The sequence below is a fragment of the Aquila chrysaetos genome, chromosome 9 (assembly GCF_900496995.4).
Source record: "Aquila chrysaetos chrysaetos chromosome 9, bAquChr1.4, whole genome shotgun sequence".
NCBI classification, from domain to species: domain Eukaryota; kingdom Metazoa; phylum Chordata; class Aves; order Accipitriformes; family Accipitridae; genus Aquila; species Aquila chrysaetos.
Genome location: NC_044012.1, coordinates 27,191,866 through 27,216,757, shown reverse-complemented (window position 1 = coordinate 27,216,757; position 24,892 = coordinate 27,191,866). Strand labels below are relative to the sequence as shown.

General features: G+C 61.3%; 3 protein-coding genes across 7 annotated transcripts; all 3 read right to left on the bottom strand.

The window, feature by feature from the left end:
- Window positions 1–1,811: 1,811 nt before the first annotated feature.
- On the bottom strand, window positions 1,812–9,785 carry RUSC1 (RUN and SH3 domain containing 1). Of its 5 annotated transcripts, none has more exons than XM_030026255.2 (10): window positions 9,709–9,785; window positions 7,271–8,931; window positions 6,407–6,508; window positions 5,695–5,771; window positions 5,335–5,509; window positions 5,107–5,212; window positions 4,961–5,007; window positions 3,692–4,715; window positions 3,220–3,348; window positions 1,812–2,481 (listed from the first exon to the last, which is right to left on the bottom strand). In XM_030026255.2, the coding sequence occupies exons 2-10, from the start codon at window positions 8,856–8,858 to the stop codon at window positions 2,313–2,315; spliced, it is 3,417 nt and encodes a 1,138-aa protein (XP_029882115.1). In that variant the 5' UTR covers window positions 8,859–8,931; window positions 9,709–9,785; the 3' UTR covers window positions 1,812–2,312. The 5 variants fall into 5 exon arrangements, with proteins under 5 accessions (XP_029882115.1, XP_029882117.1, XP_029882116.1 ...); XM_030026257.2 differs by lacking the exon at window positions 9,709–9,785 and adding an exon at window positions 9,025–9,183; XM_030026256.2 differs by lacking the exon at window positions 9,709–9,785 and having other exon boundaries at window positions 7,271–8,992.
- A 163-nt stretch (window positions 9,786–9,948) lies between these two features.
- FDPS (farnesyl diphosphate synthase) lies at window positions 9,949–12,624 on the bottom strand. The gene is made up of 9 exons (XM_030026688.2): window positions 12,399–12,624; window positions 12,172–12,312; window positions 11,993–12,073; window positions 11,774–11,896; window positions 11,447–11,535; window positions 11,101–11,173; window positions 10,881–10,958; window positions 10,670–10,804; window positions 9,949–10,374 (listed from the first exon to the last, which is right to left on the bottom strand). Exons 1-9 carry the CDS (start codon window positions 12,534–12,536, stop codon window positions 10,174–10,176), a joined length of 1,059 nt encoding a protein of 352 aa, XP_029882548.1. The 5' UTR covers window positions 12,537–12,624; the 3' UTR covers window positions 9,949–10,173.
- A 1,971-nt stretch (window positions 12,625–14,595) lies between these two features.
- HCN3 (hyperpolarization activated cyclic nucleotide gated potassium channel 3) lies at window positions 14,596–24,730 on the bottom strand. Its single transcript, XM_030026168.2, has 8 exons — window positions 24,420–24,730; window positions 21,283–21,712; window positions 20,965–21,126; window positions 20,249–20,467; window positions 19,635–19,781; window positions 19,291–19,531; window positions 18,533–18,697; window positions 14,596–18,010 (listed from the first exon to the last, which is right to left on the bottom strand). Exons 1-8 carry the CDS (start codon window positions 24,728–24,730, stop codon window positions 16,866–16,868), a joined length of 2,820 nt encoding a protein of 939 aa, XP_029882028.1. The 3' UTR covers window positions 14,596–16,865.
- Window positions 24,731–24,892: the final 162 nt, after the last annotated feature.

The following is a 24,892-nucleotide window of genomic DNA, read 5'->3' as shown; positions in this document are numbered from 1 at the left end:
AAATATCCAATTTTTTGATGGGTGATGGTGTTTTGCTAGGATTTAATTTGGTGCTGATGGTTCTTCTGGTCAGATCTTGGCAGGAGGGATGATGGCAGCATGCATGCAGAGTGACAGGAGCATCAGCACAAACATTGACTGTTTGGTAGTCAGAGGGTGTGTAACCGTGATTGTACATAATGGCAGGATGAACATGACCCATTAAATCTACAAATTTAGTGCCTACTCCCAGAATATAAACCCCTGGTACTTAGGGACATTGTCTCCCATGCCTGCATAGACAGCAGATTCAGTTCTGTCAACGTCATTAATGCATCTCACAGTAGCAGTGCACTTACCCCCGCTAATATTAGACCAGAGTCATGTCAGAAAAATGACTTGCACTGTGTGGCATGTTCCCCTCTGCTACCAAAAAGTCTGGTAAACTAGGAAGGCTAAGAGGTGTTTTTGAGTTGTCGGGAGCTGTCAGCCCAATCCCAATCCCATACCATTATCCTGCCCTGTGCTTGTTGGCACACAGCAGAACATTAAGGAACACAGCCTCTCTAAGGCTTTGTCAGCCTTCCATTTTCTCTTGTACCCTCTGTCAAGGTTGGTACTAATGAGATACAGTTCTTTCAAATCTGTTAGGGTTTAAAATTCCTCTGGTTCAAAAGTGGTTGCTGGGAATAAATTTGATAACTGTTTGTGTTAGTCACTTAGAAATGAAATAGCTTCTTGATGATCCCCCCTTCTAATGTAACTTGATTTTTCCTTTTTCCATTACCTAGCTTGAATCGCTGCGGTCATTAAAATGACACACTTGACCCATACGCTTGTCTTCCTTTTAAACTAGAGCCACCATGCCAAGGACTGTAATGCTTTATTATTAAAAAAAAGAAAAAAGTTGAAAAAGTACCTGGATTCATCTCCTGCTGGCTTGACCCCATTTCAAAGGCTAGAGGCAGTTGTGGAATTCAACCAAACCTACTTAAGGCAAGCCAAATAACATTCTAATTAAGATATAATGTCCCTTGTCTAAGAGTAAAAATTCCAGAGAGAGAAATGAAAATGAGAACAGAATAAAAAGAGCAGCTTTATCCTCAAAGCAGGCCACGGCCTGGCAGCTGAAGCAAGGTTTCCTTTTCCACTGAAACAGTGGAAGGTAGAAGGATGAAATGTGGTTCTTGGTCCATAGAAGAGAGCAGTGGCCCCAAAGTTGCCCCTATGAAAAGCTGCTATTGCCTTGTGGCCCTTCGCTGGACACTCTCCAATACGTCCACATCTCTCTTTTACTGGGAAGCCCAGTATAAAATGTAAACAGTGTGGTATAAAATCACAAGCAATGAGAAAAACTTGAAAAAAATAGAAGCTATCCTGCCCCTCCTGACATCCTGTGACTCACTAAAAAAGATGAGTATAATTTAAATAAATAACTAAACAAACACATACCTTTACTAGTGCTGTGCAGCTTCCATCTTGGGGTTGGTGGGGAGGCTGGTTACCAGCCAGCCAGCATGACGCACACTTTTCCAGGGTTATTTCTGGCTCTGCATGTTTGCAGCTGCCTCTTCCTACACCATGCAGGAGACTGGGCACTTTCTGCCAGGACATGACACCTTACTGTGGTTGACCTCTGCTGTTGGTATGTTGAGCACCAGCGCAGCCCCACATGTGCTGGCTTCTTCCGCAAGAGCATTTACTTGCCAAAGACCCCACCACCAGCCCCGGCCACCCACACAGGGGTGGGCCACATGGCCATTTCCAGCCGCCCTCCCCCACCCCCCCCACCCTCCCCACCCCAACCACAATGATCCATTCACACATGCAGACACGTGAGTCACAACCTTTATTTCCAGCTTTCCCCCCCAATAAGCTCGTTCCTGTGATTACAACTATTTACAGAGTGCTGGGACTGTGCAGCCGCAGCTGGGGCCAGCCTGGGCCACCAGCCCCAGCACCAGGGCAGACCAGGGCACATGGAGGTGGCAGCAGCAGCAGGACACAAACAGCACAGAGACAACATCCAGGACTGTGAGCACCGCACAGGGACAGGATCCTTCCCTCCTCGGCACCGGCGTGGGCAGCAGCTGAGGAAGCATGAATGAGAGCAGTTCCCAAATGGGAGCCACAGTGAAGTACCAGCAGCTCTGCAGGGACACACACAGCAGTGGCTCATGGGATGCACCCACGGCAGACAGTAACATGCAAATGAGAGCAGCAGCGACGGGCACGAGGGCAGGGTCCCCTGCAGAACTGCCAGCCCTGAAGGTGGTGAAGACATGGTAGGAGACAGTCCTTCCAGGAGGTGGCACCTGCTTCCTCAGGTCTCTTCACAAAATTAGGGATGTGTAACCAACAGGAACTAGGCCAGTGCTGTTTCCATGGCAGCAGCAGATCCAGTCTTCATCCACGGTGGAAAGCAGCTGCAGGATGTCTCCTTTTTGGAAGCTCAGGTGACCATCGGCCGTGCCAGTGTGGTCACACAGCGCCCGAACTGCCCTGCACAACAAATGCCATCGGGGATTCACCTCCCCATGGACCCCAGATACCACTGAGAGAGGCTCCCACAGGACTCTGCAAGGGTTTTGATGCTCGTGTGTGGAGCCAGTGACCACCCTCCTCAGGCAGAGATGCCATCTGATGACAGATTTGATCGAGAAGCCACATCACAAAGCTGTCCTGCCAAGCAGACCCTTGGAGCAGCAGCAGAGCATGAGCAGCTCTTGTGCAGACATGGTGGGGAGATCTAGGTCAGGGCCAGCGAGGGCTGGGGAGGAGGGAGACAGCTGAACGTTGGTGTGGGATGGCCACTCGCCCTCCGTGCTTGCTTGGACAGACACTGCACAAGCACAGATGGACCACTACAGCTTTCCTGACCTGCCACAATTTGGTCAGAGCTGCCATGTGGTTGCTCCAACAAGCTGCTGTGTATCCAGAAAGCATAAAAGAGAAACAAAATGCTCAAAACTCCCTGCAAAAATGTCTGCGAAAAACAACTGACCAGGGCTAGGCAGACACACAGGTTCATCCAAACCTCAGCAGGAGATGGGGGAATCCCCAGAGGGGGCAGTCAAGGTGGAAGTTAGCAATAAGGAGTGTTGGTGCAAGCCTTTCCCTACAAAGGCTTGTAGGATAGCCAGGCTATGTCTGGAAACAGCCCCTGCTTCCCCTGCTCCCCCACCCTGAAAAATCCACCACCAGCTCTCCAGCCCCAAACACTACAGTGCCCTGCATCACCTGTGAGTCTGGGGTGAGTTGGATATGTTCCTCTCTGGCTGTTCTTGGGCATGGGTCTTCTCAGATGTCAGCCCCTTCACCACCACAGCCAGGACACATGCGCTGGGGGACAGCCAGCTAGAAGGTCTCCTGCCACAAAGCAAAGGAAGCCACAAGGTCATCTGGGAAGCCTTTTCCCACCCATCCTGCTCAAGACTATTCTGGTGGTCTGGGAGCTGACAAAGGCCCTGTCAAGCACCACCAAGCCTCCACCACGAGCTCCTGCTGCTCTAAAGGACTGATACAATGCGATGACAGCAGCACTTGGGAAATGCGCTAATCCCAGGAGCACAAAACCTGGATAACAGGCAGTACAAGACACCCTGCAAGGCCAGCGAGCCTCATGGTGTGCTCTCCGCTTGCTGCCTGGGAGAAAAACCCTTCCTCAGCACATGCTTCTCCCCCCACCCTGCCTGCCCAGGCTGGGTCTTACCTGGACCTAGCTGAGTTGGTATCAGGACTGGGAGGGAAGCTCCTGGCAGAGGGGCTAGTGGCTCCAAAGAGCCAGCCCAGCCAGCTGCCCTTGTCAGGACCAGGATGACCACCGGCCTCTGGGTCAGAAGGTGCTGCCTGGTTCCTATTTGCATGAGGCTCTGGGCAAACAACCAGGAGTTTCTCTTCAGCAGCAGGATCATCTGGCTTGGTGGGTGCTCCAGCTCCAGCAGGCGGGAGGAGGTCTTCAGGGGAAGAGGTCCCAGAGGTGTCAGCACTGCTGCTGGACTTTGGACTGGAGAGTTCAGGGACAGCTTTGGTCTGAAGGAGCTGCAGCTCCGTGCCTTTAGGCTCATTCACGGATGTTTGGGATCGCGCAACCTGGCCAGGGCTGGAATCCCCCACAGCCGTCTGCAGCTTTGTCCACCAGACAAAAGGGAACTTTTCCTTCCTGGGAGCAGCATAAATCCTGGAGGCCTGGCTCAGCTGGCCCCACCAGCCACTGAGGCCAGCCCCAGCATCCTGAGGGCCTGCTTTGGGCCTGCGGGTCTCCGGGAGGCTGTCAGCTCCCAGGAAAGTGCGACTGAGCTGGTCGCCCCACCACAGCACATGCTGGAAGGTCTGCTGCAGGGCAGCCCCCACCTGGGGGCCAGGGACCAGCCCACGCACAGCTGCTTGGGACTGGGACCTTGTGCTGCCCTCTGCACCGGCTGCCCTCCCCACAGTATCAGGGGGGATCTCATCTTCCAGGCTTGCCCCTGCAGCACTGCTTTGGCCCTCCAGAGAGGGCTGCACAGCCCCTCGAGCCTGAGCAGAGTGATGGGCAGGAGACAGAGGCGACTCTAGCTGATGGGACAGGGGTCTTACATCCATGGAGAGGTGGTGGTGTTCAAAGAGCAGGTCAATGTGGAAAGTCAGCACCGAGAGGGGCTGGATGAGCAGCAGCAGTTCATCAGCGAGGTGGGGAAAAGGGCCTTGGCTCAGGGCAAAGAAGGCCGTGGGTGAATACAGCACGGAGATTACACCTACGAGATATGCACAGCTGCAAAATGCCCTGCCCTTGCCCACACACCCCTCCCAGGGCCAGCTAGTCTGTCCTAGCAGGTCAGATCAACTTCTGCTGGGTGTTGTATTGAAGATGCACCATGAAAAACAATGCCCTTATCCACTATGGAAATCCAAGCATCGTGGGGTGGAACAGGTATGGGATTATCACCCTGGCAAACAGGAGAGGACTTGGGTGGGGAGCTTCCAGGCACTGTGTCCTTACCTGGGCTCTTCTGCAGGTGAGAGATCCATAGCTCCAGCTGCTTAATGCTAAACAAGACAAAAGGAACCCAAGTTAGAGCTCCTGGGACTCTCTTCCAACCTACCATCACAGCAAGAACAGCCTGGGCCAGCAGGCCCAATACTCACTTCAAAAGGCCGAGGATAAAGGCGTGAAACTTCTGTCTGGTGCTGTTGAGAGGGGCCAGCCCAGCCACGTGCCAGCACAGGGAGTGGAGAGAGCGGGTGTTGGGGCCTGTGAAATATACAACAGACAGTCACTGCTCTGGGCACACATTCTCCCCCAGCCCAGGCTGGAAAAGGGCTTCAGGCACCCTGAGATGCCAATATCTCCAGGAGCGTGTTCCACACACCAACCTGTCTTCACAGAGGCTTCCACCACCCTCCAGGGGGAATTTTTCCTTTGGCCTGTGATAACATCCTTCTGGAATGGCTTCAGCCCATCCTCCACCAAGGCATAGAGTGCAGGGCAGAGGGTGTGCAGCAGCAGATAACCCACATCTGGGCTGAGCCGGCTGTCTCCCAGCTGGGCCTGAAGTAGGGTGGCACAAGGAGAGGAGAGGGAGGGGAATGGCAGCACCTAACCCTGAGCCTGCAGGGAGGGATGGTGGGATCCTCCCCCTGGAACTCCCAAAGCCCCTCCTGCCCAAAGCCTGCATGGCCTGCCCTTGCTCCTACCCACCCCAGCCCAGCCAGAGCCTCAGCCCAGACCCTAACCTTCTGCACGAGGTTCCGCGCGGTGCTGAAGTGGGCAATAATCTTATCCACGGCGGTGCTGACGGCAATCAGCAGGGCTGCCAGACAACAGAAAGGAAGATGTCAACATGGCACCCGACCCCACCACCACTGCAGCACCTGCCTCAGCCCATCAGCAGTGCAGGGCTGGCTGGGGCTGACCAGCATCACGCTGGCCACAGCTGCAGCAAGAAGCAGCTCTGGACATCAAAGCCTGGAGGAGCCAGGGAGGAGCGGGCAGGAGGGTAACAGAGCATCCCACGCCGTTGCCTGGGAACCTGTAGCTCTCGGGTGCAGGGATGAAGGACCCGCCGTTTCCAAGGGGACAAGGCCAGGATGGAGACGTGGGCAGGAGACCCTCAAGGTGTTTCCAAGATGCCTGGGCAGCCCCACCCCCGTTCTCCGGCTCGACAGCCCCATCTGCCGAGAGGCGAGCAGGGCTGGGCCCCGCAGCAGGCAGCCCTGCCTGCCCGTGCCCGCGCCCAAAACACCAGCCAGGCCCACCGCCCACCCCCGCCCCTGGGCCGAGCCCCTCACCTCCCCGCCGCCCCCGCCAAGCCCCTGCCACCTCCCGGAGCCCTGCTCAGCGAGGACGGGCCGGACCGGGCAGAGGCTCCGGAGGGGAAACCGCCCCGGCCCAGCGGCCGTTCGGCCCCGAGCGTGGGCGGCGGGGCCGGCACCGCGGGGCCGTTACCTTTCTTCTGCTCTTCCCGGGGGCGGCGGGCTCCCTCCGTGCTCCCCCCGCCAGGCCGGGCTGCTCCCGGGGCGGTTCCAGCGGCGGACGGCGAGGCGCTGGCTGGAGAGAGCCGGGGGGGGGCGGCGGGGTCAGGCGCAGCCCGCGGGGCCCCGGCCGGGCTCCCCCGCGGCCGGTGAAGCGCTGCCCCGGCGTAGGGGCGTGACGGGGGCGGCGGGGCCGGGGGGAAGCGAGGCCCGAGGCCGCCACGGGAGGCCGCAAGGAGCCCGCCCCGCCGCCCCGGCCCCACTCACCGCCGGCAGCACCGGGGCCGGGGCCGGCCGGGTAGCGCTCGGCCATGGAGCCGGGGGCAGCGGCGGGGCGAAGGGCAGCGGGCGGGGCGGGGCGGGCCCCGCGGTGGGGAAGGACGGGGAAGAGGAAGGGCCCGGAGGGAGCCCGTAGGCCGGGCGGGGTGAGGAGGTGCCGTCTCGGCGGGGCGGGCCAGCCCGGCCCTGGGCAGCCGGGACAGGCCAGGGCAGCCCCAGGGACTGGGGGGACACTCAGGGGTCCCACCCGAGCGCAGCCGGAGATGTGGAGGGGGAAAACCCACGCGTGCAAGAAGCGGAAGGCAGCAGTGGCCCCTCGGCCCTGCCCGGCACAGAGTGCTCGAGGGGCACAGAAACCATCTTGCCAGCTAGCAAGGAGCAGGCTGGCTTGGCATGCAGCTGCGACACGCACCCACCGCCTCCGCAACTGGCTGCCCCCCCAGGTCCTGCAGCCTCAGACGTGGCCGCTGTGCCAGAGCCTGCAGGTCCCCCCTGCCCCGCTCAGTCCCCTAAAGGGTGACACTCCTGCACTCAGCTTGGAAGGGACCCAAACTCTTACCCTCCCCGCCGGTCTCTTCTCCTCTCTTGACCATCCCTGGCACCCAGGGGGCCCCACCAGGACCCCCAAGCCTCCGAACAAGGGCATCTTTATCACAGCCAGAGCCCAGCCCCTTCTCTCCTGGAAGACAGCTTTGTGGTGGCAGCCCCCCTTCCTCTGCGTCCCCCAGCTGCCCCTCCGCAATGGGCTGCAGTCCTGGTCGGGATCTCCTCCTCTTCAGCTGGTGGCTGTCCATAGATGCCAGCAACTGTCCGCCCAGAGGCATGGGTGGCACCCAGCCTAAGCCCTCACCGCCTATGGCCGTCTCAAGGGGTGCAGAGGGGTGCTGAGATGGCACCGGCTCAGCCCACTTGCCAGGTGGCTGGCTCTTGGGCTTGTTGGAGGCACTGCGGTACCGCAGCTCCTTGAACGTTGTCACCTCTCTCTGCCTGGAGCTGGCAGGTCTGGCTGGCCAGTCGTGCTGGAGCTGGGGCCAGGCTGGCTCCTGGCCCACAGCGCTGGAGAGGAGCTCGCTGGGGGGTGGCAGCTCCGTGTCAGGTGAGAATATGATCAGCCAGTCGCTCCGGTCAGCCCTGGCCTGGGCAAGGGTGGGCCCAGCGGCGTTCCTCTTCCTCTTCTGGGCAAGCTCGTGGAAGGAGGTGATGGTCTTCTTGCCTGCGTCTCTGCAGAGGTCACCTGAGCCAGGCTCCGGCTCTGCCGGCTGTGCAGGCAAGAGCGGCTGCTGTGCTCTGTGCCCACTGAGAACCTGCAGCCATCTCCGGGGCCGGGGGGGCACAGGCGGGGGGAGGCTGCCAGCCCGGGGCTGCAGCTCAGGAGCTCTGCTCAGGCTGGGATCCCACCGTCCTGGTGCCGGCGGAGCTGGAGGCACAGCATCAGGGTCGGGGAGGGGGTTGCAGTTAGGGTCTAGGTAGGTGCAGATGCTGGTGGTCTCCTGTGCTGCCATGCTGGGAGAGGTCTCATCACACTGGGAGTCGAGCAAGCTGCTGCTGCAGAGGCTGTCCGGGCTCTCTCCAGCCAGGGCGTCTGGTCTCTGGAGCACTGGGGGGTTGAGGTTGGCGTCTCTTCCATCACATGTCCTACCCTGGTCAGCCAGTGACTTGCCATCCTGGGCATCTTCTATAGGACTGATGGTGGGCTGATTTTCAGGGGATTGGGACTCTTCTCTGGAGAACCCCTTGCAGTACACAGAGACCGGGGAGTCATCCAAGCTGAAATCCGAGCAGCTGCTAACAGAGGAGAAGGAGGAGGAAGCCAGATCACAAGGGGCATCACAAGGCGAAGCCACCTCCTCCTCCCCAGCATGCAGGCAGGGGAAATCCTCTTGAGCTGCCTGGTTCTGGAAACCCAGCATCACCAGCTGCTGAGTGTGATGCTCGCAACACTGACATTTCAAGGAGGGATTGTTAGAATTGGCATCTACTTGGTCATAGTTCTCCGGGCAGTCGCTGCAGCCAGTCTGGTCTCCTCCACCTATGGAGCCAGAGTTCTCTTGCAGCTCCGGGTGCCGGGAGAGGTGCAGCCCCAGGGAGATGTGCTGCAGATGGATGTGGTTGAGGTTGCACAGTAGGCCTTTCTTCGGAGCCAGCATGATGCTGCCTCACTGGTAGTGCCAGGGCTCCTCAGAGAGCCCCACAGCTCCCCTCTTCAGACCATCCAGCTCCCTGCAAACATCAAACACCCTTTCAGTTGGCAGGGGAGAACGCAGCAGCACAAACCTGGAGAGGAACGAACAGGGCAAGAGGGATGGCAGTGATCTTGCGGCAGCCACCGAGCAAGGAAGGGCCGGCTGCAGGGGACCAGCACAAGAGCCTGTAGGTTCAGAGACAGGAATACACCCAGCCGAGAGGAGCTGCCCCACAGCTCCCCACCGAACTCAGGCCTGTCCAGTCAGGCAGGGGCTGCAGCCAGTTGCTGGTGAGCCGGCGGCTGATCCGCGGAACACGACCTGAGCATGGTCCAAGGAAGCTCCGGCCAGTCCAGGCAGCTACAGTGGCAGGGCTGAATTCCCTCTGCCGGGTCTCGAGGGTCAGGAGTGTCTCAGAGATGCCGTCAAGGAGTGAACGCCCTTGAAACCTCAGCCGGGGAGGTCCTGGCCAAGGGAGGATGGCACGGCCGGCCAAAGGGTCGGGTGAGGAGCCACTCGGCCCTGGCTCGGCCTCAGAAACGCCACAGATATGGCAGCTGCTGCAGCCTGCCGCATCGTTCGGCCCTGCCCCTGTCGAGGGGAGAGCTCCGACCCCGGGCATCTGCCGGCGGCCTCGGGCAGGGGATGGTCAGCTCAGACCCCGGGGCGGCCCCGACCGGGCGCTGAGCTCAGGTCCCGGGGCTGGAGGACCGGCGGGCCCCCGCGGCGGGAGCGGTGCTGCTGGGCTGCAGCCACCCCTTCCCCTCCCCATTGCGGCTGCCTGGAGCCAGCCGTGCCCCCCAGCCCCGCTCACCTCGTCGCGCTGCGGCGGCGAATGCGGCTGGCGGAAGGGAGGAGCCCCGCCCCCGCCCCGCCCGGGAGCCGCCCCGGTCCCGCCCCTCCCGGGAGACGGCGGGGGCGGTGCTTCGGTCCGCCCCCCCCCCCCCCCCCCCAACCCCTGCGGCCGGAAAGCGTGGGGGTGCTGGCATCTCCCCGCCCCCCCCCCCCCCCCCCCCCCCCCGGTTCAGCCCCATCCCCAGACACCAGGCAGCGATACGACCACAATAATTTATATTTATTGACACACAGGCTGGCGGATGATCTACAAACCCCCCAGCAGCCCCCCCCCACAGTCTACAAACAGTCCCTGGCCCCCCACCCCAGGGCAGGAGACCCACTGGATGGTGGGTAGGGACCAGCTCGAGGCAGCTACGGGGGGGGGGGCAAACCCACCAGGCCCCCTTAGGAAAGAGCAAGCAGTCCACAGGCAGGCCCACCATCACTTCTGGCGCTTGTAAATCTTCTGAGCTAGGCCAAGAAAGATCTCCTTGGGGAGGCGGTTGGCATGCTTTTTGATCAGCTCCTGCAGGCGGTGATAGCTGCTCTCCTCACACTCCTGAAAAGCAGCCCTCATACCCAGAGATTCATAGAGCTCCTTCACCTTTGCCACCTTCTCAGGCTCCTTACAGCCATAGTTCTCCTGAGAAAACACCAGAACAAGTCAGGTTGAGGTCCAGCTTACGGCCACTGCCAGAGCTGCTCGTTCAAAGTGTGGCAGGAGTCACCTCTTGTTCTCCCTGCTACTGTCTTACACTACTCACAACAACCAAGCCTTCTCCCAGCCAGGTAGCAGCACAGTGCAGCTCTGCAGGCTGGCACATGGCTTTTCAGGTGTATGTTATGGCACTACATTCCCTCTACACTGTGTCCTCAGGGAGGGAGTCCACACCACCTCTCCCCCATCTCCAGGGGGTTTGTCAGCCTGGTGGTGTTACCTCCAGGATCCACCTCTGGTCTGGTGTAACCCGACGCAGACACTCCACCACCAGCCAGCTGCACTTATTGTCCTGGATATCAGTGCCAACCTTCCCCGTCACCTCCGGGTCCCCAAAGCAGTCCAGGTAATCATCCTGTACGAAGATGGAAACACGTGAGCGCCACAACCAGTGTCTTACAAGCACTGAGGGATGGGGAGCCACCTCCTACCTGGATCTGAAAGAATTCACCCATCTCCAGCAAGATCACTTTGGCATTGTCATGCTCCTCCTTACTGTCAATACCAGCCTAAGAGGGGAGGAAAAAGGAATAAACCCTTCCAGTACTTGCCTTCCACCCTTACTTTTCCCATCTCCCAAACTCCCTCCCCTCCTCGACAGCCTCATACCAAAGGTTAGGTCCCTCCTGAGACTGTTTGCATAAAACTCACCATGTACATGGCAGCAGCCACGGGCAGGTAGAAGGAGTAGAATGCTGTCTTGTACTTAACAATTGCCTTATACCTGTGACAAGGGAACGACGCTCAGTGACAAAGCCCAGGCCTTCCTCTCCCATCAGGGCTCTGCAGATCAGGGCCGGCAGGAAAAAACAGCATCTCCTTCCAAACCAGCCCCCAAGCTCTGACAGTGTGAGCAAGACTCGCTCCGCGACGCCTGGTAGGTGACAGCAGCATTTCAGCAAGCCGTTGTCTCTCTTACACAGAGTCTGGAAGGGACTGCAAGCAGAGCCAACCTGCCACAACAGGGCTGGCATCTCTGCCCTTTCCGCCTCTTTACCTCTGCTCACTGAAGCGATTCAAATCCACCTGAGAAACAGGAGCAGTGATGAGGTCCAGCATCTGCCCAAGCTCGGTCTGGTAGGCAGTCTGAAGAGGAAAGAAAGGATTTATTCATGCAATCCCCCAGGGAAGTCCCAACAGCACACTGAAAACCCCAAACCCAAGCCCCATTTCAACTCCTCTCCGAGTCTGAAAGAAGGGTGCATGCCTGGCAGGATGCCCAGGAACTTAAGGAAAAGTCTGAGACCTGCACACCACCAAACATCCAGAAACGGCCCAGACCCAAGGTAAATCTGCGGGAAGGGGATGCAGGGGCTAGGCTTACCTGCAAGAAAAGCTCCAGCAGGCTCAGGTAGTAGGGGCGCTCCCCGCAGTACTTCTTCAGCAGCCTGTAGACAGATGACTCAAGGAGGAAGGCATCGTTGACGGCGTCCAGACCAATCCCCTCCTGCACCAGGAGGGCAGGGAGGTGTCACAAAACACCTTGACCCCACAGGACTCCCTGCTCTCCCCCAGCGGACAGAGGCCTCCTCAACCCTCTCACCTTCTTATACCAGCAGAGCTGCCCCCGGCGGGTGAGGGACGCATCCATGATGTCATCAGCCACCAGGAAAAAGGCTTGGAACTGCAAGAGGCTGGATTAGGGGACGGTGGGGGTCCCCACAGGGTCCCTACGGGATCCCCACGGGGCCCCCGTCCGCCCCCCCCCGCCCCAGCTCTTACCAGCTCGATGCACCAGCCGACGGCCAAGGCGCACCGGAGGTTCTCCGGGTCCTGCTGCTCGGGGGCCACCAGCTCCCGGAAGGCGGCCAGCACCGTCAGCCCGCGGTTGCACTTCCCGCCTGGCACGTTGTACTCCAGCACCTGCGGACAGCGAGGAGCGGGCAGCCCCGGCCCCGGCCCCGGCGCCCCCGCCCCCACCTTCCCCCGGCCCCCAGGGCCTCCCTCACCTCCTTCAGCCGGGCCACGGCGTCGCCCACCTCTGGATGCCCCAAGCCGCCCTCCGTCAGGTCGCGGACGATCTGCGAGAAGAAGCTCACGAACTCCTCCCGCTCGGCCGCCGCACCCCGCACCCCGCTGCCGCTCATGGTGACCGAGACCGCGGCCCAGACCGGCTACCAGCGCCCCGACGGCGTTAACGGCGTTGGAGGCGAGGCGAGGCGACCTGCCCCGCCCCGCTGCTCTCCGCCCGGGCGCGGGGCTCGCCGGGACGCGTAGTCCGGAGCCGCGGGGACAGCCGGCGCTTCGCCGCCACCCGACTACAATCCCCGGCGTGCCCCGCGCGGGAGGCGGAGTGAGCCGCTGGCCACGGCTGGCGCCTGCGGTCATTGGTCCGCTCCATCGTATGAGGATGAGGCCAAGGAGGCTGAGCCAGTAAGAGCGCGGGGAGGGCGGGACCGAGCCGGCTGATTGGTGGAGAGAGCGAATGGAGCGAGTGCCCGGCCGGAGCACAGCGCAGCCCGGGGCGAGGGCTACGGCTAGGGGATGTGGGCAGCTGTTGGGTGCAGGGCAGCTAAGGGGTGCACTGTAGCCGGGGGGAAGCTGGGGGGTGGCAGGGTCGCTGTGCAGTGTAACAGGGGGGTGCAGCGCAGGTGTGGGGGTGCAGGTGTCAGGTGGTGGGGTGCCATGCAGACACCTTTGTCTGCGGCTGAGAGCCTGGGGACCGGGGGAGAGGGTCTGGCTTCCCGTCATCCCCGCCGCCATCACCCACCCGGGCCGGGGACATGCTGGGTGGGCGCAGCTCTGCGGTGGCATCCCCCCCCGGCCCCGGCGCCCGCGCCGCTGATTGGCAATCTCCCGTTTATCTGCCGTAATCCTCTAATCTCAGATAACCCCGGTTTAATTAATCTCTGCCTTCTTACGTGCTAATCCCCCGCACCCGCCGTTGCCGCAGCCGGGAACGCGGGGTCTCCGGGCTGAGCCACCCCACCCCGGGGGAGGGGTCGTGTGCCCTTGCAGAGCTGGGGCCGGGCTGCTGGCAGCTGCACAGGGCTCTGCCCTTACCCCTGGGGCAGGCAGCGGGGCTCTGCCTTGCCCTGGGACACGGTAAGAGCCAGCGTGTCCCTTCGCCTCCTCCCCAGCCCCAGCTGCGTTGGCTGCCTGAGCAGCCCAGCCCTGCAGATGGTGGGTAAATCCTAGCTGGGCATGAGAAACGCGGGCTGGAATTGTACTTCCAAGAAAATGCTCATTCTGCTTTGGGCAGCCTTGGTGTGTTCTGTGGAGCGGCTCGGTGGCCAGTCAGAGCCAGGCCTGGCCACTGGCAGCGCAGCCCGGCCTTCCAGCAGGATGCTGGGGTGGGGGACCATTAGCCTACACACACTCTTAATCAGGCTGGCTTCAGTGTAATCTGAAATAATCAAATTAGAAAGAAACCACTAATGAGCTCTGATCTCATCATGTATCACAGAGCCTAACTCTTGCTGACGGCGTGGCTGCTGGCAGCTGTTGTGTGCAGGGGTGCGGGCAGGGGCTGCCCTTGTGACGCAACCCCACAGCAAAGCTGCTGTGGGAGAGCCAGCAGGGCACTGTGCGATGGCCGCGTGTGCTGGTGTCCTGCCTGCACTGTGCTGATGGTGCTGCAACAGGGTGCTGAGGCAGGAGCTGCCGAGGAGGGGTGCACAGGGAGGGGTGCAGTCAGAGCAAAGCTGTGCCCGCAGACCCGTGCCCTGGCACCACTGCATGGGGCTGTGTGCCACAAATGCCCCGGCTGCCATGGGTCGGGCACCCCAGCCCATCTCACGCTGCATGACCTTTGTTTAATCTAGTTAATGCCTAGAGTCTGCTCTGCAATCAGGTGGTATCAAACCTCCCCCTCCCCCCATGTTAATAGATGGAAGGGAGATGGGAGGGGAAAATAACCAAAGATTAAACATTAATCTCCCCAGGGCCCAAAGGGATGAGGGTGGGTGGGAGGGGACCTGTTGCCTTTGGGCTCCCACTGCGCTGCCTGGGTCAGCAGGGCTGGGGAAGAGGCCCTTCGCTGGGCACCCAAGGATGCCCTGGCTGCTCCTGGCTCTGCAGAGGGCCGGGATCAGATCTGGCTTTTAAGTAGGAGGGGGACTCTGGCATCTCCCCCTGTCCTGTCCTGGCAGGCAGGGTGCTTGGGGTGCCGGCGGACGGCGCTGAAGGAGGCTCCTCCAGACGAGCTCAGAATCTCTCTTTATTATTTAAATCCGTTATGTACAACAACCAAAAATAAAAAAATGCTTTTAAATTCTCTGCGATATGAAAACTACAAGCTCTGTACATTGACTGCCGTGAGTGCAAGAGTGAAGGATCATGGTCTTTGGTGGCTAGACTTGCGCCCACGCATGCCATAGAGACGTGTGCACACAGCCAGCACCCCCGGCCCTTGCCCTTCCAGCTGCCCCTCTTGCCTCCCCACCAGGACAGGGCACTGGGGCCATGAGCTGACGCAGCTCATGGCAGGGTCCACCGCAGTGGTGACTGGAGCACAGGGTGGCTCTGGCTCCTGGCATGGGGCTGTGGTGTGGGGAGGGTGCACCAGTGGTGCAGCCAGCAGAAGCAGAGCTGTGCTCGGTGCCGTCCGGGCCAGCCCGCATGCTCTGCAGGGGACGCCTAGGATGACCACTAAAACATCTACATCACGCAGTGTAAACGCAGCCCGGGAACGTCTGACTATGCAGCCTGGCTGCAGACCCCTTCCCGAGGGGCTGCCAGGGAGACACCAACCATGGGGATGGAGCGGGACATGGGGGTGGGCGGGGAAGAGGAGTTGAAGTCTGTGAAAAAAAGGCAGTGCTGGACATCCTGTCTGATGGACACGCTGAAGGGATTCCTGCTGGGCTGCTGTGCCCTGCAGGCTGGGCTCCCTGAGCAGCCCTGCAGTCCAGACTGGTCCTGACATCCCAAAACACGAGGGGGGAGAACTGAAGACCTCACTTTGAGAAGTATTGCGTGGAACAAGACCCTCACCTGCTGCACCAGGGGTCTGGTAGGCCCCGCTCAGTGGCAGCCAAGCCCCAAAGCACGACTACAAGCCATGGTTCCTGACTCCAGTAGTGGGAAGCAGCTTGCGCAGCGTGGCAGGGTCAGGAGGGGACACTACTCTAACCAGGACTGTTAACACGGTTGGCCCAAAGCGACACTGTAAGCAGAGCTCAGCTGCTCGGCAGAGCCACAACTTGAACACACATTGCTGACTACCGGCTCTGGAAGGGCAATGTGGGTCGGCTGCGGGGACCCTGGGCCCCTGCCTTCCCGCACAGAGACCCAGGAGGGCAAGGGGAGGCAGCCCCATGACCCTGCATGTCATCCAGGTGCTGCCCAGGGTTGGCATCTCTTCACGACACCCTTTTGCTCGCTGTGACGCTGGTGACCGGCATCTCCAGGCAGTCTGGAAATGGGACCGGAGTGCAGGGCAGGGGAGGAGCACAGCCCAGGCTGAGCATCCTCCCAGCAGCCGCAGGCAGCGGGATTGCCCCTGGGCTGTCCCCTCTGAGCATCCTCCTGGAGCTGCAGGCAGCTGGGTCTCCCCCGGCTGCCCCCTTGCCAGAGCATGGGTCTATGCCGCAGCGCCTGGGTGTGGGGGCAGAGCCCTGCCCAGCAGCACATCCCAATCCCGCGGGGACCTAGCACCTCTGAGGCAAGATGCTCCCCCGAGCCGGGGAGAGGCACCTGGGGGCTGCTCAGTGGGAGACCGGTCTGCCTCCAGCTCCAACACCTGGCACTCATCACACCAGGGGAACCCTGTCTGGGACCTCCAGGTCCTGCCACCGTGCCCCAAGGGACCTGCCAGGGCCTCAGGGAGGGGGGACCTGGCCCCTGCTGGCTCTGGGTACCTGCGCTCTGCCTGCCCAGGGAGACCCTGCTGTGGGCTCCAGCCCCCTCACTCTGCCCTCGGCAATGGGCCCCGAGGGGCTGCCTCTCCCTCCTCTCCCAAAAAGCAAGGGCACTGGGCAGAGCTTTTTGGGGATCAAGGTGGACATGTGCTGGCTGCTGCTGGAGCAGCCACCAGCGCTGGTCTGGCCCCGAGGAGAGGCCATGGGGGGCCCTTGCCCCCAAGGAGCAGTTGTGGGGAGCCTGGCTCCCCAGGGAGGCCAGAGTTTGGGCAAGGGCTCTGACCCATCCCATTGCCTCCAGGAGGAGGGTAGGACTCAGGACAGATGGTGATGGAGCAAGGAGGGGAGAGCCCAGGCAGGGTCCCCTCCTCCGGGCGGTCAGCAGAGCCCCCTCCTCATCCAGCTGGGCCAGCTCTGGGGCTGCCCCACACCTGTCCCTGCCGTGCCCCCATACCCAGAGCAGCCAGTCCACGGCCCCAGGTGCTGCCTCTCACCTTGTCTTCCCTCCAACAGAGCCGGGGCTGGAGGCCTTCGCCAGGTGCCCTGCCTCTCCTGCTGCCTCTACCGCCAGGGTGCCAGGACCCCTCCTGCTTGTGCATGGGTGCCGCTGGGGACTCACATGTTGGATGGGAGTTTGGGCTTCCCTGTTTCCACCTCAGGGCTGAAGGCCACAGAGCCCTTGCAGGAGGGACCTGCTGCCTGCCTGGATGCGGAGACCGGGGACTGTGGGGTGGATGCTCCCGCCACGGAGCGGCTGGGTTGAGCCAGCGATCCTGAAGGCATCTGCTGCGAGTGTGCTGGCTGGCCTGGGATCCCCGGACATGGCTTGGCGAGGAGTCCGGCTACCGAGGGAGAGGATCTGCGGGCCAGGTTCCCCACAGATTTTCTGCCCTGCTGCAAAGAGCTCCCATCGGCTTGCTGGGCCACTTTATTGGGAAGGGAGGGCTGGGAGGCGGAGAGGAGCCGGACATCCTGGGTGAGCCGCCCCACCGGCAGGCCCTGGGTGCTCCTGTGCTTCACCAGCTGCTGGGGCTGCATCAGAAGAGAGATGTGGGAGCCAGTGGCTCGGGACAGGCTGTAGTGGAGTGTTCTCCCCACTGGCAGCACCTGCTCCGAGCTGGGGGATGGAGCCCCTGCTGCCTGCTGCAGCAGTGAGGTGGAGACCGAGGCGCCGCGGGACTTGGAGAGCTGAGGCTGGGAGCCAGCTGGGGGCTGCTTGGCCACCGCTGGCAGATCCCCCTTCTGCGCCACGCGTGGCAGGGGCTGCGCCCCATGGCTTGGTCTCTGGCCCCCGCTCTCCAGGGGTGCCTGGGACTGGACCATGGGGGAGGAAGGCGAACCGGCAGCGGGCGTCTGGAGGTGGGACTGCACCCCTGACGGAGAGCTCATAGAGGAGGGCCGGGAGCCCCCCAGGCTGGGCTGGGACCTGCGCACCTGCTTCGTGAGCAAGGTGGCCTCAGGTGAGAGTGGGCTGGAGATGGAGGAGGGCGGCAGGAAGATGTGGGCCTGCAGGCTGTGCTGGTGAGTCAAGGCAATGGCCACGTTGGTGGTGGCGGCAGCTGTCTGCAGGGGCGCGTGCACCAGCGGCTCCCAGATCACTGGCTTGCCACTCAGCTCCCGGCCCATTGCCATCTGCTGCAGGTCCTGGATGTTGTGGGCCATGTCCTGGTCGTGCTTCACAATCTGCTGGATCATCTCATTGTTCATGGGCCCCGCGCTGTGCTCGGCTCGCTTGCGGAGCAAGATGGAGTTCTTCTTCCCTGGGTGGGAGGCAGCAGTGTCACCGACCCTGGGAATGCTGGCTCTTGGGGACACTGTGGAGGGCAGGGTGGCCATGGGGAAGGGACAGTAAAACCTCAGTGGTGTGCCAAAGGGAAGCAAGACCCTGGGGAGGGTCCGGGCTGGGGCAGAGGGTGAAGCAGGGACAAAACAGGGGAGTCCTGGCTCCAAAGGTTCCAGGCTGGGGTCTGGGGTCTGGGGTCTTGCTTGTCCTCTGCAGGCGAGGGGGCACCAGACAGTGCAAATATGTGTGTGGGGCAGGTGACAGCCCCGCTGGGAAGCTTGTCATACAGCATTGCGCAGATCTTGCCTGGGAGGAGAGAGGGATCCTGGAGGCAAGCTCCTTCCCTGTGCTCCCCCTTATCCTCATTGCTGGGCACCCATGGGGTTGGGATGCCGTGATCCATGGGGTCTGTGATGTCATCACCCATGGGGCTGGGGTGCTGTGGCCCCTGGGAGCAGGCACAGAGGCGGCCGTGGTGGGCCCAGGGGCCGCTTCTCACCTATGCGGTCCAGCCGGTCCATGGCCACCGTCTCGAAGGCCCTGCGCATCATGGGATACTCCTCCAGCACCTCATTGAAATTATCCACCGACAAGGAGTAGAGGCGGCAGTAGGTGTCAGCTCGCACACTGGCCGTCCGCCTGCCCCTCGTCAGAAGGCAGATTTCTGCAGGAGACAGGTTTGGGTGTCAGGATGACGCACCCATCCATCCCCTTCCCAACAGCCTCCCCCGATAATGACAGCTGGAGCAGGGACAGGATTGCCTAGCACTCCAACACCCTGCACAGAAACAGAGCATGACCCAGGAGGAGGGACAGACCTGGGAGTCTGGACAGTCATGGCTGTGCCCTCAGCCAAGCACAGCCTTTTCCTCCCTTCTCAAGCCATGGAGACATCCCTGGGCATGGCTGCTGTGATTGCCTGGCCCCTTTCTCTCCCAAACCTTTGCATGTAGCCTGTAAACTGGCTCAGATGCTCTGCTCTAGACCACCCTCCTCTCTGGCCAGAGGTGGGGTGAGCGGATGGCTTCTCTGCCCAAGGCAGCCAGAGTTCAGGGCTCTGACTCAATACGCTGGACAAGGTACCCCATAAGAACAGGGGTGGTGGACTTCTAAGGCCCAGAGCCCAGTGTGAGCTGGATGCCAAGTCTTTGGCACTGGGCAAAAGGGGATGGGCAGAAACAGCAGGGATGCCCCAGCTCCTGCCTCCTGGCAGCTCTCGCTCCCCTCTGCTCTCCAGGTCCCCCAGCCCAGCCTCACCCCCAAAGTAGGAGCCATCAGACAGCTTTGTCTCCTTGTTGCCCTTGGTGAGGATGCTGACCACCCCGTGCTGGATGAAGTACATCTTTTTGCCCACAGTGCCCTCACGGATGATGAAGTCCCCAGGCTGGAAGACCTCAAAGCGCAGCTTGGTCAGCATGGCTGTCACAAAGTTGGGATCCGCATTAGCAAACAGGGGCATGTTGGCCACCAGGTTGCGGCAGTTGAAGTTGATGATCTCCTGTGGGGTGAGGAGCAGGTCAGCAGAGACATTGCCGAGCCTGACCCCAGCAAGCACCGCCCCCTCTCCCCCAAGTCACCAGCACTGGGGTGCCTGCCAATACCTCTTTGAGTGGCTCACTGAGTTCCCCCAGGATGTTCTCCTCATCAAACATCTTGCCCTGATAGCGGTGCTCATAGTACTCGTGGATCCGCTGGCGCGTGTCCCCAGGAAGCTTGTGGAATGACATGTACTGCTCCACTTGCTTGTACTGTGGGGACAAGGCAGAGCCACACAGGACTGCACTGAAACAAGCTGCACCGCACCAGAGGCCGGTGGCACAGCTGGCCAACACTTTCCCTCTTCTTGGCAGTGAGAAGCAGCTGCTGTTGGAGCTGGGATCCAGGCATCCCTGCTCCAGGGCCCTGTCCCAAAGGCCATGTCCGGGGCAGAGAACGGGACCCCTGTGCACTCAGGATGCAGAGGGTCCCAGGGCAGAGGCCAGCATGGGATCTCACTATGCTAGGGTGAACCCCAATATCATGAATGGGGTGTCTCTATCCAAATGGGTAGCCTGACCCTGCCTCCCACACCCCTCAGGTGAGTGGCAAGGGTAGACGTCAGGGCAGGAATCTGCAGGGCAGGGCAGCCCACACTGAGCTGGTTCTGGAGCTGGACCCACTTGTGCCAGGGCATCTTCCCCCAGTACTCAGGCACTCACAACCCCACCCCACTGACCTTCTCCTGGTACTGGCGCCGGGACGAGTCCAGCGACTGGATGAGGGCGGTGGCGTGGCCGATGAACATGGCATAGCAGGTGGCCCCCACGATCATGCTCAGCATCGTAAGCCAGACGTCGGTCATGCCCTCAGGTGCCTGCTGGCCATAGCCGATGCAGAGCATGTGGCTCATGGCCTTGAACAGGGCGTGTGAGTACTGCTTCCCCCAGGAGTCATTCTGCAGATGAGGGAACAGTGGCGCTGCGGGATCTGTTGGAAGGAGCTGCTGGGCTGAACCCTCCAGTCCCCCCTCCTCGAGCCAGGGAGTCCAAAGCCCCAGCGAAAAAAGGTTTCTGATGTGTCCAAGCCCAAAGGGCAGAGATCTGCTCCAGGAGGAGGCACTGGGGACTGCGCAAAGCCCTGACCCTGCACCAGCCCCTGCTCTGGGGAAGAGGCAGAAGCCCCACTGCCCTGTTCCCTCCTGGGCAGGGTATGAGGGATTCCCTGGGGTGCTCTGACTCCAGCAGCAGCCAAGGTGGGCTGAGACGGGAAGGTGATGCATAGATTCCCTCTACCCCATCTCACTGCTGTTGCAGGGCTGAGACCAGAGAGAGACGCTGCTACACAGCACGTGGATCCAGGCAGCTCCAGCCTTAGAGTACGAGATATATGACCAAATCCTCTCCTCCCCCAGGTAAATGTATGGCCAGTATTGCCCCTGCCCAGGGCACTCACCACCATGTTGTTGATGGAGACCCAGCAGTCTTCAGGGAAGTCTTGCAGCATGGGCACCAGGAACTGGAGGCAGCCGTCCCAATGACACAGCAGCAGCATCATGCCGATGAGGTTGAAGATCCTCACCACAGCACTGGCCAGGTCATATGTCATATGGAAGATCTGGGAAAGAGGCAGGAGTGGAGCTACAGAGAAACTCTTTTCCCAGAATGGCCCTCTGAACCCCCGCTCTCCAGCCAGCCGTACCCCACAGCCGGGGATCCTTGATCTGGCCCGAGACCCTGACCAGGGGCCTTGGACCCCCCAAGGGGTTCTCACCTCCTCCCACTGGTGGATGTAGCGGATGAGGCGCGAGAGGCGCAGCAGGCGCAGCAGGCTGAGGATCTTGGTGAAGCGGACAATGCGCAAGGCCCGGGCTGTCTTGTAGACATCAGAATCCATCTGAGTCTCCAGGTCAACGATGAGGAAAATGTAGTCAACTGGGATGGAAGAGATGAAGTCGACCAGGAACCAGCTCTTCAAGTACTTCATTTTGATGGTGTGAGGGTCAAGGATGATCTCCGTGTTGTCCTCCACCACAATGCCTGTCCGGAAGTTCAGCACCAGGTCAGCCAAGAAGAAAGTGTCCGAAAGCACATTGAAAACGATCCAGGGAGGGGTGTTCTCATCCTTGAAGAAAGTGATGCCCACGGGCAGGATGATCAAATTCCCCACCATCAGGAGCAGCATGATGAGGTCCCAGTAAAACCTGCAGGGAGGGAGCGCAGGGGACAGAGCAGGGCAGGAAGAAGTGGGAAGAGGCAGCACACAGCTGGTTAGAAAGCAAACTGAGGTTCAAAGTTGAGAGTTCAACACATTGTGGAGAGACAGGCACTCAGGACACATGCACATGTGCCTGCCTACGCACATGACTAACACCCTACTGCTTGGCTGGGACACATGGAAGTACATGTGTGCAGAGAGGAGCAATTTTGCACCGGCTCTTGAGGCAGAGCAGGGCCAAGGGTCTGGGGGAGCAAACATCACCCTGTGTGTGTAGGAACGGAGGCTGTCACTCAAGGACCTTGGCTGTTGCTCCTCCCTCTCCTCGCAGCATGACAGTGCATGCACATATATGCCCCCGCCCCAAACTTTACATCTGCCCCGTGGAACACTCAAGGAGGACATGGGCTTTGCTCCCTGGAGCTCCCTGTCATCCCTGCAGACTCCCCACCACCACCTAGGCTGGCTTAGAGGGATTTAGAATAAGCTTTGCTGGTTATGCAAACCGAGTGCCGAGCTCCTTAGGCAGCCAAGGGACTCTGGGCCCAGGGAGGCTGTCGGGATTGTAGCATGGGTGAGCCAGGCAGCAGCCAAGCAAGGACAGACAAGTGCCATCACCACGGGGAAGGTGGAAGGAACGTGTCTAACCCCAAAGGGGCTGCTTACGAGCACTGGGCAGGAGCTACACAGCCCTGGGCCTGCAGGACCCCCTAATCCACCTCCTTTCTCTGAGAGTGGACAAGCTCAGGGGCTTTGGAGGAAAAGCCAAGAGACACGGGGCAGCAGTTGATCAGCATTTGGTTATGCCATGAAATTCAGCATCCCCATTCACATGCAAATGTGGCTAGGATGTTCTCATTCTTCACACAAACGCACATAACACCTTTCTTCACAAGACTTGTGACAGCTCCTGCGACAGCTTGGTGGACTCCTGGGTTCCTCACTCAAAAGTCTTTACAGGCACCTGGAAGAGCAAGTCCAGCTCCCACCTTCAGGTGCCCCTGTTAGCCCCAGCCCTGGTTGTGGGTATAGACCTGAATCTCCAAAGGTGACCTCAGGGCAATTCTTAGTGCCTCGTGGATCCAAACTGGCCTTTCCACGTGACAAGAAGCCTGTGGGTGTTTCGTACCCCGCATCCTCGGTGGGGCACAGGCACTGGCCTTTCTGCAGGTGGCAGGGAGGAGGAGGGAGAAGGCTGTCGTGGCACCATGTGAGGCTCCTCCATCGAGAGAGCACCAGAGCCTGGCAGGGAGGGGGGCACCAATTCCCTGGGAGCTCCCCCAGGGCTGAGGAGCCTCGCACAAATTAACGCCTTCCCGCCCATGGCCGAGGTTTGCTGGGGCAGGTGAGGCAGAAGGGGCCTGACCTGGCTGAGCAATTGTCTCCTGCACCCCCACGCTGTGCCCCAAGAAACACCGCATGCTGAGCAGGGAAACTGCCTGCCCCCTGAACCTGCCAGGAGCTCTTGATTCAGATTTAGGCTTAAGCTCTTCAGGACAGGCCCTGTCCTTTACTCTGTGTCAAGCTGAACGCACAGGGCCCTGATCTCAACGGCCTTTATGTATCCTCATAATGTGATAAGCACCGGTGTAATCCTACCGGCTGTCTACCTGCCAGCTCGCTTCATGTCACTGACTGTGCAAGCTGCTCCTGCCAAGCTCAGGCTCACAAACTTTGGGGCGACTTCCCTGGGAAAAGGGCTCTAAGGGCTTCACAGCCCTTGGTGTCGTGCTGGAGCAGTGCAGGGGAGCTGGTGTGCATGGGAGGTCAGGGCCCAGTGGCAAGGGGAGCTGGCTATGGGTGCCGGGGACCTGCGGCAGGTGCCGGCCCCACTCCAGGGTGCTTCACCAGGCTGGGGACATCAGCAGTGTCACAGCTTGCTGCAGGAGATGACTGCCTGGCAGCTTCATTCCCCGTAGAGAAAGCTCACCCTATATGACTCAACATCCCCGTGACACCCAGTTCCTCCCACATCATCTGTCCCTGAGCTCTCCCTGTGATCCCGGTGACACCGTGAGCCAGGCCCGGCTCCTCGCTGGGTGCCCTGCCCTCTCCCAGCAGCTCCCGGGGCTATGGAGACGAAGCCCGTGCTGGGCAGGCTCTGCGGACAGCTCGTGGGGCCCATGTCCCTCTGGGGACGGCGCAGCTCCTCGCCAGATGCAGAAATTAAAAACAACCTGGAGAAGGGAGGGGGGAAAAGCTGTGCAAGGAGCTTTGAAAGGAGGCAAAGAGAGGCCCCCCCGCCTCCTCCTTCACACGCCCAGGGCCGGATCAGCGGAGGTCCCCGGCTCGGCTGGGCTGCCCCCAGCCCAGCGGGAGCCCCGAGGGCCGGGGGAGGGGCTGAGGCAGAAGGAAGTTGTCTGTGCTCCCGGTGAGGACGGGAGCGGGCCAACCCGAGGATGGGGAAGGGGCCGGGACAGCGCGGCCCCAGGCACCGGTGCGGGCTGGCCCCGCGGCGGCTTGCCCGGCTGCGGTGGGAAACAGCGTCCCCCTGGCCCGGTGCGGAGCCCCGGCACCCGTCACTTGTTGCCCCGACGGTCGCCGGCGGAGCGGCGGGGCCGGGCCTGGCCGGGCCGGGCGGCAGAGCCGCGCTCAGCACCACGGACAGCGGCGGGGCCGCGGCCGGGGCCGGGACCGGGACAGGGACCGGGACCGGGACCGGGACCGGGGCGGGCGCGGGGCCCGGGTCCCACCTGAAGTCGCTGTAGGGATGGATGATCCAGGCGCCGGCCGACTTCACCCGCTGCCGCTCGATCTCCACGGCCCGGTGGCTGCCGAACATGCGCAGCGAGAACTTGTTCACGGCGGGCTGCAGCATGGCCCCGAGCTGCCGCTGCACGAACGTGCCCGCCGCCGCCGCCTCGCCCTCTGCCACGATCTGCTCCGCCGCCGCCGGCGAGGCCGGGCCTGCGCCCGCCGTCCTCGCGGGCGCCCCCGCCGCTTCCCCGTCCAGCACCGGCGGCTTCTCCCGCGGCTCGGGGCTCCGGCCCGTCGCCGCGTCCATGCTGCCGCCGCCGCCGCCGCCGCCGCGCCTCACGTTTCCTTCAAACGCCCTTGCCCGGGCGCCCTGCCCGTCGCCCTGCCGCACATGCCCGGCCCCGGGCGGGCGGGGGCTCGCTCGCCGCCCCCGACCGCTCTCCCCGGTCGCGCTCACTCGCCCGCCCCA